This window comes from Vulpes lagopus, chromosome 6, assembly GCF_018345385.1.
Source record: "Vulpes lagopus strain Blue_001 chromosome 6, ASM1834538v1, whole genome shotgun sequence".
NCBI classification, from domain to species: domain Eukaryota; kingdom Metazoa; phylum Chordata; class Mammalia; order Carnivora; family Canidae; genus Vulpes; species Vulpes lagopus.
The window spans coordinates 46,709,780-46,726,729 of record NC_054829.1 but is presented as its reverse complement, the minus strand read 5'-3'; the positions used below and the strand labels follow the sequence as shown (position 1 = coordinate 46,726,729).

Here is a 16,950-nt window from a genome sequence, read left to right as displayed (position 1 = left end):
AATTCTACTGCTATTTTTTCCTTTCCTTTTCCTTTCTCTTTAGGATATACTGAACATTTACATTCTCATTTTTGAAAAGCATGATGTTTCAAAGTGGCGACCTTAGTGGCAAGTACTTAGCAATCAAAGTTGATTTATTCCCTTACAAATTATATAACATATGATAAATAATATTTATAGTAACTCATAACTTTAGTATATGAATAATATCATACAGAGGTACACAGGGGCAACAAATAGTACTTCTCAAGGGTCATAATTTCTTCTGGGATGGTGGGTACACACAAATCTATTTTTCATCTATTTGTTTTTAACTATCTTTAGCTCTGACTAGGAAAACACCTTCTCTCTGCATTACTTTTTTTTATCTGTCTACCATGATTTATGATTATAGGCTTATCTCTACTGCTTACTAAAACTGATTTATACTGTATAGTTGACAACTCATTTTTAAAGTCTCATTCTGCTTAAAAAAAACCTTAAAAAACTCAAGAAAGTCACCTTTCCATTTACTTTGAAAAATAAGAAATGGAGAACCTACCTAATCAAAGGTTTTTAATATTTTTTGATAAAATACATAAATCAACAAAATGAAAACTAAGTGCAATTTATTTTCCTTAGATGACTCAGAAGGTTTTTAGGGATTTCAACATTAAAGGTTCAACATTATTAATATTAAAGTCTGATTATTTGCTTAATCAGTACTGAACTTCCTACTTGTTTGGTTAAAAAAGAATTTATCAAATTCACTTAAAGGTAACAGAATAATACTCCAACCTTACCAGTATTCAAAGAAACAAAAGTACTTAAAGGATGATGGGTGAATGAAACTGAGTTTTAGTTTTCTTGTCTATAATATTAGATGATCTTTATGACCCTATAAGGCACGGCCACCAGAGAACTTTTCAGAGAACAGAAATTTGGACAAAAATACAGGCAAATTCATCAGTTGAACAATTTTAAAAATTACCCTGATCACCTATGGGCAAGTTTAGCAATTCAAAAAATATTGGACTGGATCAAATGTAGCAATAATTGCCAAGTTTCAAGTATAATTGTAGGTCTGGATGAATTTCACCTTGTATGATTTACTGCATAAAAATAAGGCGGGTTTTAAGAATCAGACTTCTTTGTTTGAAAATTGAAATGATTCCTGTTGTTGAAGTTTTTTCTGCTTCTCCACTGCTTATAGTATAATATATACTTAAAACAATACAATAATCTATCTCCCTGCATAAAAAAAAACATGACTAGCAGGTAAAGGTATCAAATCTGTCTGTACATTAGATTCTCACTTTTACAGGACTCCAAAAGTTCATGTTATATGACAAAGTGACCATACTAGTATAATCTTCTATTTTTTCCATTAATTAGAATGAAGTAGGGAAAAAACTCTCAGAATAGTTTTGTACAGAATAGTTTTATACAAAATTTTACCCCAGGATTATGGCAAACTCCTAATATGTTTCCAAGTAGATCAAACAAGATAAAGAAAAAGAGAATAGTATTAACAAACAGATCAATTAACTACTGTATCTGTAGCCAATTTAGGTTTTTTCATCAATAAAAAAAAAGCCACTTTTAAGGTGAAAAAGTGAATATCTTGAATTATATTTTAATAGAATTCCATGAAAAGATCTATTTTTTTTTGAAAAGATCTACTATATCAAGTAGTAGTACTACTATATCAGAATAAACTTTAAAATAGTACTTACTATCTAAACACACTAAAACGGTATCTCTCTCCAACTGTGTTACGTGGATGGAATCTAACTGTTGGCTGCCTTGGAAGGGGAAAAAAACAAGGTTAGCATTCTATAACTTCTATATGCTTTTAAAACCAGAGCTTTTAGAAACACAAATTCTGAATTTTTTTCTGTAATTTAAAACTAGTCTTTAAAATTAGCACAGAAGTTTTATTTTGTAATTATGTTACCTTTCAAAAACTGTATGTAGGTCAACTTAGAACAAACCTAAGTCCTAAGCATTGCTAAGTGAGCTTGAGAAAAACTCCACTTTGCATTTAATGGATACCTCAGGTAGTTATAGAAAGGTGAGTTACAAACTTAAAATGAAGCCAAGGGTAAATATGGGAAAGAAAGTAAATGCATGCTATACAGTGACTAGATTTTGCTGTGTATTTTATAGTAGCCAATGGGAGGATGGAAGCCAGATCAACATCTGAGATAAAAATAAGTCAGTAATTAAGAAAAAGCAAAAAGAATAATGAAACTATGATCAGAGAGAAACTTTCCTGGTGTTGGGGTTGTATGTGTAAGTGGGACTTCCTTTAAAAAAAAAAAAAAGATTTATTTATTCATGAGAGACCCAGAGAGGCAGAGACATAGGCAGAGGGAGAAGCAGGCTCCCTGCAGGAGCCCAATGTGGGGTTCGATCCCAGAACTCCAAGATCACACTCTGAGTTGAAGGCAGACATTCAACCACTGAGCCACCCAGGTGTCCCTAAGTGGGACTTCCTTTATTAAGAGAACAGAGAGTAACATAATTAACAATATTGTTAATAACATCTTTGCAGGAAGCAACTTTCATAACTTCGCTGATATTCACAGGGCTGCTCTGCTAACAGATGTGATGACATTTTTGTAAAACATTTTGGTAAAACAATTCATTTTAGGCACTCAGTTTGCTTGAATGGTCTAGCTGAATTGAAGAAAAGATTTTAGATAATTTAGAGCAGCCATTTTTAATAACATCTCTTTGGGAAGCCCATGGATCCTCTCCCTTAAAAACTGCACATTTGAACATAAACACAAAGTTTTACATATTACTTTGGGGTGTTTGTGGACTTTCCAAAAAGCTCATACCAAGGGAAGCATTTAGATCTACAGAACCGATAAACCGTTGGTCCCTTGGGCAACACTCTAAAATACAGTTTCCCTCAGTAGATCTATATACATGCATTTATTCAACAAATATTGAGTGCTGATAATATGTTAAGTATCATCCTTGGAAATAAAGATAGAGCAATAATAATTCACACGGAGACTGAAAGAGTCTTAGGAGTTCATTTTACCTGTTAAAATGTTGCCAATTCAAGGCCTGACCTCAATAATGAACACAGATGGGAGGTAGATTAACATCATTTGCAAAGATAGAGAAGGCTAATGCTAATAGTACAACTTCTGCAGGAGGATGATTTGAATGATTACCCTTAAGCAGAGTCCTGGCTCTCCTCAGAAAGTAATTTTGGGTCTGCCTTAATGTTAAAACTGAATAGAATAGTACCCTTAGGCATTTAAAAACAAAGCAACAACAACAACAACAACAACAAAACACCTCAAAGCCCCCACCCCCAAATTCACAGGAGGACTAACTAAATGTCTACCCTGAGCAATGAAATCTCTTCATAGATCATACAAAAGAAAGTGGTTGCCAACACAGATCATTGTATGAAATGACTTGCTCCATACTACCATTATATACTAATCAGAAAAAAAAAAGAAAGTTGGGGCTGTCTGCCAAAAATGATCTTGGTTTTTAAATAAACTGATCTGTAACTCTTCTTTTTAGCAGTAACTACGTAATAGAAACATGCTTCTGTTTGGGCTGCTTATATTTCATGATAATAAATGTCATTCACACCTTTTTGTTAGCTATACAGGAAGTGGTGCTTATAACCCAACTAAAACCATTTAAACAATAAATTCAGAAGAAAGGTGGAGTGTGGGTAGAGGTGGGAGAGTACAGAATACAATCTTTTAATGTAAATCATGACTTGGTCCATAAAGAGAGCAATCATAGATAGTCCAGCGCATGCTGGAACTGGGCTTGTACTCGGTTGTTAAATTTTCAGGAATTTTGTGAGCCACATGACATCAGGTTGGTAGTTTGAAATATTCTCTTGATGGGAATATTTACGCCCCACAAACTGAAAAACACTACAAGCCAGGCTTCTTTGCACCTCAAGTACCTGTTGTTAAACATTTATCAAGACGCCACTGGTTCATATTGATTCTTATTCTCAAAGTGACACTGGTATGGTTCTACATTAACTTCAGTAGCTGGATTGTATAAAGAATTCTTGTAATTCAGCCTATAAATGAGCAAAAGCTGAAAAGCATTTGAATTTAATGACTGTAGAAAGTGTTGGGGAGAAAGCTGATAGGAAAGAAGGTAAATCTCTGCTTGAGAAGCTGATAAAATTTGAAAAATATCTTAGAAAATTTAATTATTTAGTAAGTTAAAAAATTAACTGATAACAATTAAGACTTTTATATGTCAGGAATCGTTAAAATTTTCCTTGAAAAAATAATTTGTATCAGTTGCCTCAGGCAAATAGAGATCATAAATAATATGTACATGTTCCTCCGGACTTACTTGGGAAACTATATTGATTGACTCTTTGAACCAGCCCATGCTTATTCTGCTTTTTTATAGGCAAAAGCATCAATAGTTTAACATAAGGTTAAAAAACACTTACCTGCACCAATTTCTGTAAACCATGAAGATGCAGAGTTCAAATTGATTGTCTCAAACTGAACAACCTGATTTGATTCGGTGCCCTTGCTAATAGCTACACAGACCATAGGATATTCCTGTTCTGGTATTACCAGCATTTCAAAAACATTCAAAGGACTTGGCAAAGGAAAATCAAAGTGCTACAAAAAATAAACAACAGAAGTATAATTTAGAAACAATCTCCCCATTCATACTATTGAATAAAGCCAACAGATAGGCTTTCATTTCCTCCTTGATTGATCTACTTCTAAAAAAGGATTACCCCTAAAATGATCATGATAAGGATGAGTTTTCTATAAAAATATGTTTTAGAGAATTGGCCAGATTCATCTTTATGTCTGTGATGCTTCTGTAAGCTTATTAACATAAGTTAAAGAGGAAATCTTAACAAGAATACAAAAAAACCCTAAACTAAGTAAACATCCATAAATAATTATAAATGTGCTGACCCTAGATAGTAGCATTGATATCATATAATTTTAAACATTTTAAATTTTTTTAGAGAGGGAGAGGTGGGGGGAGGGGCAGACAGAGAGGGGGAGAGAATCTTAAGCAGGCTCTATGCTCAGTGCAGAGCCTGAGGAGGGTTTCGATTTCAACACTGAGATCATGACCTGAGCTGAAATCGAGAGTCAAGACACTCAACTGACTGAGCCACCCAGGCACCTCAAGGTGATATAATTTTAGCTTCAGTTATACCACTAATGTTTTCTAAAAAAGAAAACTATAAACAAAGTCATATATACCTTTATCAACATGAATTTCTGCATTGGCTCATACCATTGAAGTAAAACAATTCCAGACTGTAAAGCTCCACAGAGGTATTTATGTCCTGTGTAAGGGTTTCTGACTGGAAAGAAAGAAAACAGACACAACTGAAACCCTGAATACCTTGATATGAACACATAATTAGTTTAGTTCATTAAAAGTAACAACTGAGCTATGCTCATCTAAGAGCTAACTCAAACTTTATAAAGGCAGTGCTAAAATAAATAAATAAAGGCAGTGCTGATACATGGAAAAAACAATGAAATATGGCTTGCCATTGAACCAAAATATGGAATGAAGAAGAAACTATTTGAAGTAATTACTTAGCTGCTAAATTAAAATCATTGTTTCTGTTCACAAGGATAAGAATAAGAAAGATAATGTTTTTTCTTTTGGCTTTATTACTCCTTCCCTTTCTTATCTCAAATTTAAATTATATACATTTACTTCTAAACATCTTTAATAGACCAGGTTGTTAAACATAGGAACCTTCTACAATTGACAGTATTTTAGGTCACTAAAACACCTAAACTAGTATGTAATCTAAAGAGCTGTCTTTTAAGTAAACTGACTGAAACAGAAGGTCTAGGAAGCAACTAAAATAATCTATGATTTCATCTCTGTTGTAGTTTATAGTTATCTACTTAAGATGAAAATAAACTATTTTACATTAAAAAAATTTTTTTTTAATTTTATTTATTTATGATAGTCACAGAGAGAGAGAGAGAGAGAGGCAGAGACACAGGCAGAGGGAGAAGCAGGCTCCATGCGCCGGGAGTCCGATGTGGGATTCGATCCCGGGTCTCCAGGATCGCGCCCTGGGCCAAAGGCAGGCGCCAAACCGCTGCGCCACCCAGGGATCCCCTATTTTACATTTTATTAAAGATGTAACTTTCTTTACTCAAAATTACAAAAACTCATATTGGTCTTTCCTTCTCAATTTGACTCTCATCAACAACTATGTATATTGACTATAAGAGTAGTTATTTGCAAATAAGCTCTATCTTAATATATTTATGAGTTTGTATCTTAGATTGTAAGCTTTTAGACCTTTCTTGAGTCGCAGATATTGGGAATCTGAGAACAGATATGGACCTGATTCTCCCTAGAAAAATGCTCATGAAATTTATTTATAACTAAGAAAGTATTCTATGGAACTATGCAGCATGAAGATCAATGAATAAGCTCATTACTTCAACAAATAGAATAAAATAGGAAGTTAAGAGCCCAGGATCTGAAGTCATGGACCGGGTCTGATCCTAGGTTCTGTTTCTTACTAGGAATGTAACAAATATCATGGGGTTGTTTGAGGGTTAAATGAGATAAAATAATTATATAGTATAAAATTTAACCTTACCCCAAAAGAGGTCTGGCCTTTCTTCCCCGCTTTGGGAGGTAATCTCTAAACTTCAGGAATGTCATGTCTGATGGGAGTATTTTTGTTTGCCTAGGGCCTTGGGTCACTGAATAAGTGGTATAATCTAACACTAGGATTTAGGGTGAGGGCTCTTGCAACACTGGACATCCTTGCGGTGAAGGATAGGCATGCCAAAAAGACTAACAATGTGATTTAGGATAGGGGCTTTGGGTCATGCAGTGTCAAATGACCTTCAGAGGGACTCAATATTGAGATCAGTCATGTGGACATCCATCCCTGTGTGATGGAGCCCTAATAAAATCTCCTGAGTATTGAGGTTGGAGTAAGCTCCCTCGGTGGCAATGCTCCATGTGTACTGTCACATATCACTGCCAGAAAATTAACACTATTATTCCATGGGGAGAGGACAACAGAAACTGTTTGGTACTATTCCTAGACTCTGCTCTATGCTCGTCTTCTCTTGGCTGATTTTAATTTCTATCCCTTCTCTGTAATAAATTGTAACTATGAGTATAACCACTTTCAGTGACTTCTGAGTCCTTCTAGAGAATTTTTTTTAACATGAGGGTGGTTTTGGAAACTTCCCAAACTTGCAATTGGTGTCAGAATTAAGGGTGGTCTTGTGTGGATTGTTCCCTCTAACTTCATAGTTAGCTAAACTCCTATAATGTCTATAAAGCACTAAGCAGTAATGGTTTCATAATTGAAGGTGTTAAATAAATGATGAGTAATAAATGGTAAACTAGGATATTAACGAGACACAGCCTCAGGGACTATGGTTAAAAAACTCCAGGAACACCATGCTCTGGGAAAGCATTAGGGCTATTATCTCCAAACATTTTCATGCCCTGTCCTGCCACACAGTCTTGTGCTTCAACGGCCCCTTAACTCCTTATTAAAAACAAATATAAAGTCTATCTTCCTTCCTATTTGATACTATGACTTTAGTCTTAAAGAATTTTAAAAATGTACAGTTCTAGTTATCCAGTTTTAAAAATAGCGTTTACTCACCTATACAACATTTGTGGCAGCCTTTAGTATCAGGAATCTTTGTTGTTAAAGCAAACTTTCTGTAACACAGGACAATATAAATGTACTCTACTGCAGCAACTCCCAGACAATGGGACTTGTGAACTGGTTGCACCAGATCCAGTCAAGTAGCTTTACCAAACCAATCTTAGACTCTGACCCCCAAACTGCCTGATTCTCTAGGACTGATAGAGGGCCTGGGAATCTGTATTTATAAAACTTCTAAAGGTTATTCTCCTGGACAGCCAATCTAAGGAAACACTGATCTTTTGAATTCTATATGAAGGACACTTTAGTGTAAACTACCTTTCAAAATTAGAACAAAGCAGGTTTTTTAGTGGGCAAAGAAAACTGGCTATTTTAAAAATAAACACTAATGCCCCTCACCCCCAACAGAATTAAAATATTTTGTACCTTGGTAGTATACGGTCTGGAAACCTATGGGTTTGAATATGGGCAGCTAATCCTGGTTTTTTGGCTTGTTCAAACAAAGCTATAAGATTATGAGAGTAGAGCTGAAAGGTTTTTCCTGTAAAAGAGAAACATGTTACTTTTATTAGGATCCTTTACAGTGGAAAAACAAGAATCTTCAAGCAAAAGAAAACATAATTACCTTCTAAAATATGGAGTCCAGAAATGTTCAAAAGCCAAGTAAAATAGCAAAACACATAAAAAAAAACAGTTAATACATTTTGAAAGATAACAGTTTTAAGTAGATCATTGCATTTCGTAATATACAAATTATATATATTTTAACTAATAGGTGATCTGGGCAGAATACTTATAAGCCTTAATGAAGCCAGCACAGACAGAAAAACTGTTCAACACTGTTGTTCAGGGGACTGATTTATAATGATATGCATATGAATATTTTAGTATAACATGGGAAATTCTGTAAAACTCTACTATATTATCTCTCTGGGATAGACCTATTTATCAAGAATTTATCAAATTACCTTGGATTAAAGTTGTGAATGAATTCTTACTGCAACAGATTAAAATACTAAGAAAAGAAAAGCAAACTAATATTATATGCCATAATGCCAGGACAATGGAGCTACAATTTCCATATAATCAAAACCCAGATATGTTAAGAAGAGGGAGATAAGGGAAACATCTTCTGACTCCTTATTATACATGGTATGGTATTATAACAATACAGAACAGTATCATTTTACTATTAGAAAACAAATAAATAAATAAACAGTTGACCCTTGAACATGAGTTTGAACTCTGTGGGTCTGGTTATACATGGACCTTTTAAAAAATAAATACAGTACAGTAAATGTATTTTCTTTATGATTTTCTTAATAACATTTTCTTTTCTCTAGCTTACTTTATTGTAAGAAAACAGCATATAATATATATGTAACATATAAAATATGTGTTAACTGTTTATATTATTGATAAGGCTTCCAGTCAACATTAGGCTATTCGTAGTTAAGTTTTTGGTGAGAGTTGGGACACTTGGGTGGCTCAGTGGCTAAGCGTCTGCCTTTGGCTCAGGTCATGATCTTGGAGTCCTAGGATCTAGTCCCACATCAGGCTCCCCGGAGGGAGCCTGCTTCTCCCTCTGCCTATGTTTCTGCCTCTCTCTCTCGGTGTCTCATGAATAAGTAAATAAAACTCTTTAAAAGTTTTTGGAGAGGGCAGCCTGGGTGGCTCAATGGTTTAGCGTCGCCTTCAGCCCAGGGGTGATCCTGGAGACTGGGGATCGAGTCCCATGTCGGGCTTCCTGCATGGAGCCTGCTTCTCCCTCTGCCTGTGTCTCTGCCTCTCTCTCTGTGTCTCTCATGAATAAATAAATAAAGTCTTAAAAAAAAAGTTTTTGGAGAGTCATAAGTTATACAGGGATTTTCAAGTGCTCCAGGGCTCAGCGGCCTTAACCTCTCCATTATTCAAGGGTCAACTGTATATGATATAGTCTTATGATACAGTTTTGAGTCCTATCCTCAACAAAATCCTCTGTATTTTCTTAGAATGTAAACATTCTGCTTAATACCATACCACACCCTTTCTCTCTCCATTCCCCTCTCTGTTAGCTAGGTAGGCAGCTAAACACAAATGTACATATATGTGTGCACATCCACACAAATGCAGACACTCAGGCAGGATAATGTTTTCTCCTATTGAGCTCTGTTATTTACTTTCATTCACTTTTATGGGTAATTTTAACTAGAATATGGAGAGAACTAATTTATAGGCTAACTTTCCCATTTTCCTATAGTTATTTTGTAAATATATAAAATGTATTCTGTGTGGATTTTAAGTTTATATCTAAAGGTTAGGTACGAGTAGGGATAAAAACAGTTAAGAGAGTCAAAGGAAAGTAATTTTATATGTATGCAATTCAGAATTATTAAACAGAATTGAGTTTAAGTTTATTTTCTTAATAGTATATATTAATATTTTGGTAAATGAGAGTAAAAAAACTGGGGGGGGGGAAGCATAATTAAAATCAAAGCAGTTAAATACTTTTTCAAGGACCCCAGCTTTTTAGAAGTTATTTATGTACAATCAAATAATGTGTTCTTTGTAAACACTGTCATCAGCTCAAATATACAAATTTCTGAAGAATCTCTATAAGGCATGGTTAGTGGAAGAGTTCAAGTTATACAGATACACTTAAAATTATAAAAATGACATTTCTTAAATTAGGCCACCATTCATAATGTAATGTTCTGCCTATCAGTAAGGCTGTATATCAACACTAAGTAACAAAAAAAAAAAAGTAACAAAAAAAAAAAAAGCCTAAGTAGCCAAAAAGTACAATTAATACCAAAAAGCCTGACAGCACAGTAAATAAGAGCTGGGATATAATACTCATAATATATATAATACATAGAGAATAACTGAAAAAAGAATTGAAAAAAATTTAAGAAATAGTAAAATAATTAGTTATTATAAGTAGAGAGAGGAGTGAATGCTATTTTAATGGTTGATAGCATTAGGATTATTAACAGACAGAGAGAAACAATTAATCAACTTTCTTGTACTCTAGCAGAATGAAAATGAGCAGCAAACCTCCAGGTAGTCACTTAAATCCAAAATTTAAGAAAAGAGGTTTTGGTGAGTAAGAATTGAAAAAAAAAAAAAAAGCCCCCAATACCACCTACCCCTCCCCCCAACACCACCAAAAAAGAAAAACACAAAATCACAATTATAATAAGCTGCTCTGGAATATACTTGTTTGTAAGAGTTTAAAACATCAGTCCAAAAATGGTTATACCATCTGGTCCATGATAACTTGAATGCTGTTGGCAAACACTGGTGTAAGCCTTCACTGGTTACTAAGCACTCCCTATCATCTCTAAATTTAATCCTCATGGCAGCCTCCTAAGGCTGGTATTGTTACCATCAGTCTTATTTTACAGTTAAGAAAATTGAGGCTGATTCAAGATCAGAGAGAAAGAAAGCAGCTATATCCTCTGATTCTTTCCCTTCAACTGTTAATTCTCAATGGAAGGCAAATGATGCTGGGATAGTTGACAGGGAGGAGGAGTCTGAGTGGAAGGGGATGGATGGCCTCAGGTGACAATCACTGGGGTATTCCTCAGGTGTTTAGATCCTGGCCAGGTTTGGGAAGTGCTACCTTAACTGAACACAGGTCCTTTCTCAAAGTTTCTTTCCATTCTAAGTTGGTAGAAAACATCTGCAAGTCTCAACGTTACTATAACTACCCAAAATAACAAACATTTTAAAATGCTGCATATTAAAATTACATTTCTCTTGTGTCAGCTATACTTCAATTAAAAAAAATTACATTTCTCTGCTTGTCTATGGCTTACTTTTCATATTATTTTTGTTATATACATACCTGATAGTGACATTAAAGTATTATTGATAACATATAGCCAAGTACATTTCCGTGGAAATAACTATAAAGAAAAAAGAAGGTAATTAAAATTTTCATTCCCTTACATTTTAACTTCCAAATTCCAAAAGTCTGAAGTAGTATAAAAATATTTTCTTTTAGTAAATTACCAAAGCTTTATAGAAAAAAAATCTTGTAACATGAACATGTAAAGAGTATAATTTCACCTCCTTAAATATTTAAATCATAAAAATTAAAACTGAGGCCCATATAAATTGATTTAAAATTAAAAGATTTTTTATTCAATATACCCAAACTAATTTCTTGAGTTAAAACTCCTAAATTACCTGTTCCATCGTTGCCTCATGTAGCTCATTGAGATTCAGTGTGTAAATACCATCTTCAGTTCCAAAAATAATGTACTGATCTAAAATAATTAAAATAAATCACCAGAATTTACTATCATTTTCTGAAATAATTCAATAAAATGGCTTTATACTTGAATGCTTTTATTTATTTATTTTTTTTATTTGAATGCTTTTTAAAAAATATTTATTTAGATGAAGAGTGCGGGAATGGGAAGAGGGGCAGAGGGTGAGAAAGAATCTCCAGCAGACTCGCCACTGAGAACGGAGCCTGAAGGTGGGGGGGGCCTCAATCTCCTGGACCCTGATATCAAGACCTGAGCCAAAATCAAGAGTCGGATGTTTAAGAGAGTGAGCCACCCAGGCGCCCCTTTAATGTTATTAAGAGTCAGACAGCCACCCACCCAGCCAAAGAAAAACTGTTCTCTAAAATTCATGGCATATTCATTACCCCTTTCTCCAATTTTTAAAAAAGATTTTATTTATTTATTCATGAGAGACACACATAGAGAGAGGCAGAGACATAGGCAGAGGGAATGGCAGGCCCCTTGCAAGGAGCCTGATGTGGGACTCCATCCTGGGACTCCAGGATCACGCCCTGAGCCAAAGGCAGATACTCAATTGCTGAGCCACCCAGGCATCCCTCCTTTCTCCAATTTTGATCTCATTTTTTAAAGCAGATATATTCTCTGTTCCTCATTCACTCTGGCTTTATCTTAATTTATGTAATTCTTCCTTCCAATATAATTATCATGTCGTAAGATTTTTCATTATACCTATTTTTGCTAGATATTTTAAATACTCTTGGAAGAAGGAAAGTATAAATTACATAGAAATTATAAATCATGACGCACCAGAAATGACGAGCACACTGAGTGTCCAGATCTTGGTTCCTAAATACTACCTTCTACTAAAAAATAGAACCAGAAGCAGAGCTGCTTGGAAAAAAATTGATTCCAATCTGAGGCAAGGAAAGTGTAACATAAGCCTAAAAATCTTGCTGTGCCAGAAACTAAGGAAATGATCAAGTATGAGTATTAAATAAAAGAACATAGGAACTCCCACTGCTCAAAAATTCTGGGACAATTTAAGTGCTAAAATAAAAAACAGTGGTGGATCATATCTCACTGAATAAAAAAATAATTCAGAAGTTCAAACTAATACAGGTACACAAAAAAATGGGAAAGAAGGGAAATGTCTAAAGATTTCAATGGATTGTCAGTGAACTGTCACAAATGCTAAAGGCGGTTGATGAAAAGTCTAATGAACATGAGGATATTTACAGAGTCTAAGTGTATTCCATACTTCTTATTAATTAGCTTAGGAAATTAAGCAATTACTAAGCAATTAGAATGGGAAAAATAGCAACTGACAATGGAGAAAACTAGCGAACACTACCTTAACCAAGAGGTCAATGTTAAGAACTAGTATTTGGACAAGCTGATAGAATGTGCCTTCTGATAAGATGCACTGAGAAGAACACAATAACATTTCTTTCATATTCCCATCAAAAATACATTACCTGATCTCAGCATATGGACTCATCAGACAAACACAAATTAAGGGACATTCTACAAAATAAATAGCCTCAAAAATGTCAAGATCAAGAGAGAGAACGAAAAGGTGAGGAAATGTTTCAGGCTAGAAGAGATTAAAGAGAAGTGGTAGCTAAATGAAACATGGGATCTTGAATTGGATATCGTTGGACTGGGGAAAAAGGAAGAGGGAGACAATAAAGAGTATTCTTGAGACAATAATTTCAATATGATGTCAATTATACTTCAATTTTAAAAATGCATACATATAAACTGTGGATTGCATCAATTATAAATTTCCTGATCTTCACAATTGTATTGTGGATATGATTTTTGTTTCTAGAAAACACAAAATGAAGTATAAGGAAGCACTCTCAAGTAATTCAGAAAAATTGCACATACAGGTAGATAATAGAAACAACTGAAGTATAAGGAAGCACTCTCAAGTAATTCAGAAAAATTGCACATACAGGTAGATAATAGAAACAACTGAAGATTCTGAATATAGAGGAGTTTCTTGCACTGTGGTATTTTCTAACTTTTCTGTAAGTCTGAAATTATATCAAAATAAAGTTATAAGCACTCAAAAAAACATCTTCTTACTGATAAAAATATTTTTTTCATGGTGCCTGGGTGGCTCAGTTGGTTAAATGTCTGCCTTCAGGTCAGGTCATGATCCCAGGGTTCTGGGATCAGTGTCCCATCTGGCTCCCTGCTCAGCAGGAGTCTGCTTCTCGTTCTATCCCTAGCCCTCCCCTCTCTTGTGCGCTCTCTCTTGCAAATAAATAAAATCTTAAAAAAATTTTTTTACCTGTCATACTTTCCAACAATAGTATTTAAAGTACATAATTATATGACTTGTCTTTATTATGGTGTTAAAGTGGAAACGAACATTTCTTGAACACTCTTTACTGCTTTATGGCTATCTGCTAATTGCCAGACACTCAGAGAGGTAGATTTCTTCCTTCCTTGCAATAAGGTATTAAGAGTACTTATTTATAAATGATCACACTGAGAACCAGAGATGTTAAGTATTTTTCCCAAGTTATATGATAATGAAAGAACAGAAATTCAAACCCAGATCTATTTGATTCCAAATTTTTTACCTCTGTTAGGCTTCCTCACTTTAAAAATATACAGGATAGAAAGAACAGAAATTCAAACCCAGATCTATTTGATTCCAAATTTTTTACCTCTATTAGGCTTCCTCACTTTAAAAATATACAGGATAGATTTTTAAAAATAAATTTTGTTATTTTGCTATCATTTCAGATTTACAGAAAAGTTGTAAGAGTACAAAGAATTCCTGAATATCCTCCTAAAACATGGATTCCACAAATATTAACATTTACTAATTTTGCTTTATCCTTTTTTCACTCTCCATATACTTTTTTTTGTTTTCTGAACTATTTAAATTACAAACACAATATCCATTTATTCCTAAATATTTGTGTGCATTTCCTAAAAAAAAAGAAAAAGTTTTACATAACCATAGTACAATGATCAAAATCAGGAAATTAACACTGAAATGATAATATTACCTAATCTAATGACTTTACTGATTGAGATTATCAATTGTCCTAATATTGTGTTTTTATAGAACAGAAAATTCCTAAGCATGGTTGTAATCACTTATGATCTCTATTCAGTCTCCTTTAATCAGAAAATTTCCTGTGTACTCTAAATTCTAATACCTTAAACAAAAACTCTGTTTACCTATTTAGGTTGTTGTGGGTACCTGCACTATTTAATCTCTAAAATAATAGTTTTAAAGTAAACAACCTAAGTTCACCAACCATAAAGATCCTTCCCCATAACAAATATTTTATTAGAGATTGTATGTAAAGGTTCAGAAATGTTACCTTTTGTATCAGGATGTATCCAGGATGTTGCACAATTAATTTTCAAAGGGCAGCCATCAAAAACTTTGGAAAAACATGCTCCCATCTTATTTATAAAGAAAGAAATGTTGACTTACTTATATAGTCTTGGAAAATAGCTAAGATTATTACAAAATGCTAAACTGACTCTTATTTAAATGTTTAAGGTCTCATTATAAAAGAAAATTCCTATTTTAATATTGCTTAACACCTTCTACCAAGAATCTATTCTTTCCGTGTGTAATCTACTATTTCAGGGCAAAAATGTCAAATTTATCAAAACATCTACATATGTCAGTGATACATTTTAGAAATTCTAAGTCATCACTTATCTTTAGGACTAACATTTAATAATGTGAAACAATGGATGATATTTCTGAGAGACATCATAGTGATTATAATTGCAGTATAATTCCATTAATAGTAAATAGACAAAAAGTCTAATATTTACATCACATATTAGACTTTTACTGAATAAAAAGGTACAATTTTTAGAGCATCCCATTCATGATTGGCTGAACCACCTTGAAGAGCCAGAGAACAAGCATTAACATAAGCCTCCCTGTTCCTTTTCACTGTGTATAGTTCAATGTGAAAAACGGCTTCAGGGGTAGAAAGATACCTAACTCACATTATGAAGAGGACACAGTACTATTGATATTAAATTAAAGTTAAATTGGCCTTTGAAGGCTAATCTGAGAACCCAACTGCCATATCATATTTACAAAAAGTGAAACTCTCCAAATTTTAACCAAGTCACTCAAATTAAGGTACATGATTTGATCCATGGTATATTAAAATGTATTTAATGCCTTTGTATTTTGTGAATCCTTCTTTTCAATACCTCAAGATACTTAACAACAAATAAAAAATCTGCTGCATCTAAGAGATGAAAATTGGCAAGTGGTTTACATAGAAATATTCCTTACCAGCACTTTTGGGGTGGGTGGAAGGCCATTGATGGCTGGTTTCTGTTGGAAAAATAATTTTTAATGCTATAAGATCTCTTAAGCATTAAAAAACCCCTCTACATTTGGAAATTTAGTTACTCAAATTCTTGAATTAAACAGACTATGCCCCCCTGCCCACCAAAACAGACACTGCCTCTTATATGATGGACATGGTAATAGTTACAACTAATCACCAAACACCTGTTATACCTACTGGGAAATCTCGCTTGTCCTTTTTCCGTGGTAACTGTGGTGCTTGTGCTGATCCTTCTGTATTTTCACTAATCAGTTTTGAAATACCATCACCATTTCCTAAGAAGAATCATGGTTAAGAGCCAAATTAACATACAAATAAGTACTTTCCATGAAAAATAATTTTCCTTTTCTCCCAATACTTATAATTCCATTTGAGTGATCCTTTACTGGGAAATACTCTCTATTGGCAGATGAGTCCCAGTATCTTTGGTGTCTTTCTCTAGATTCTACAGAGGTAGCGCTGCATCTTTGCATCTTTATCAGTGGTTTAATCCATGAAAACACGAAATGTCTTTCCATATTGTGAGAAGAAGAAATGCTGTACGAATGCTATGCTGATATTCAAGGCGTTTCATAAGTGGACTTCAATCTACTTTTCAATTCCTATCTCCCAGTATATATCTTTCAAAAACCCACACTTCTCCTATACTAAACTATACAATCCAGATTTTTATGGTTCAGTCACTTGTTTATTCCTTCTTGTTCATCAGGAATGC

At 33.9% G+C, this 16,950-nt stretch overlaps 1 protein-coding gene across 4 annotated transcripts in view; it reads right to left on the bottom strand.

Annotated features, from left to right (window-relative positions):
* MAP4K5 (mitogen-activated protein kinase kinase kinase kinase 5) overlaps positions 1-16,950 on the bottom strand; it is a 108,913-nt gene that overhangs the window by 8,517 nt on the left and 83,446 nt on the right. For all 4 annotated transcript variants that reach the window (XM_041758338.1, XM_041758337.1, XM_041758339.1 and 1 more), the window contains 11 exons: positions 16,413-16,510; positions 16,178-16,219; positions 15,231-15,315; positions 11,816-11,895; positions 11,472-11,532; positions 8,268-8,270; positions 8,069-8,183; positions 7,637-7,695; positions 5,226-5,329; positions 4,442-4,619; positions 1,716-1,784 (listed from right to left, as the gene is read on the bottom strand). In XM_041758338.1, coding sequence (XP_041614272.1) covers positions 1,716-1,784; positions 4,442-4,619; positions 5,226-5,329; positions 7,637-7,695; positions 8,069-8,183; positions 8,268-8,270; positions 11,472-11,532; positions 11,816-11,895; positions 15,231-15,315; positions 16,178-16,219; positions 16,413-16,510 — 894 coding nt within the window. The remainder of the gene's footprint in view (positions 1-1,715; positions 1,785-4,441; positions 4,620-5,225; positions 5,330-7,636; positions 7,696-8,068; positions 8,184-8,267; positions 8,271-11,471; positions 11,533-11,815; positions 11,896-15,230; positions 15,316-16,177; positions 16,220-16,412; positions 16,511-16,950) is intronic.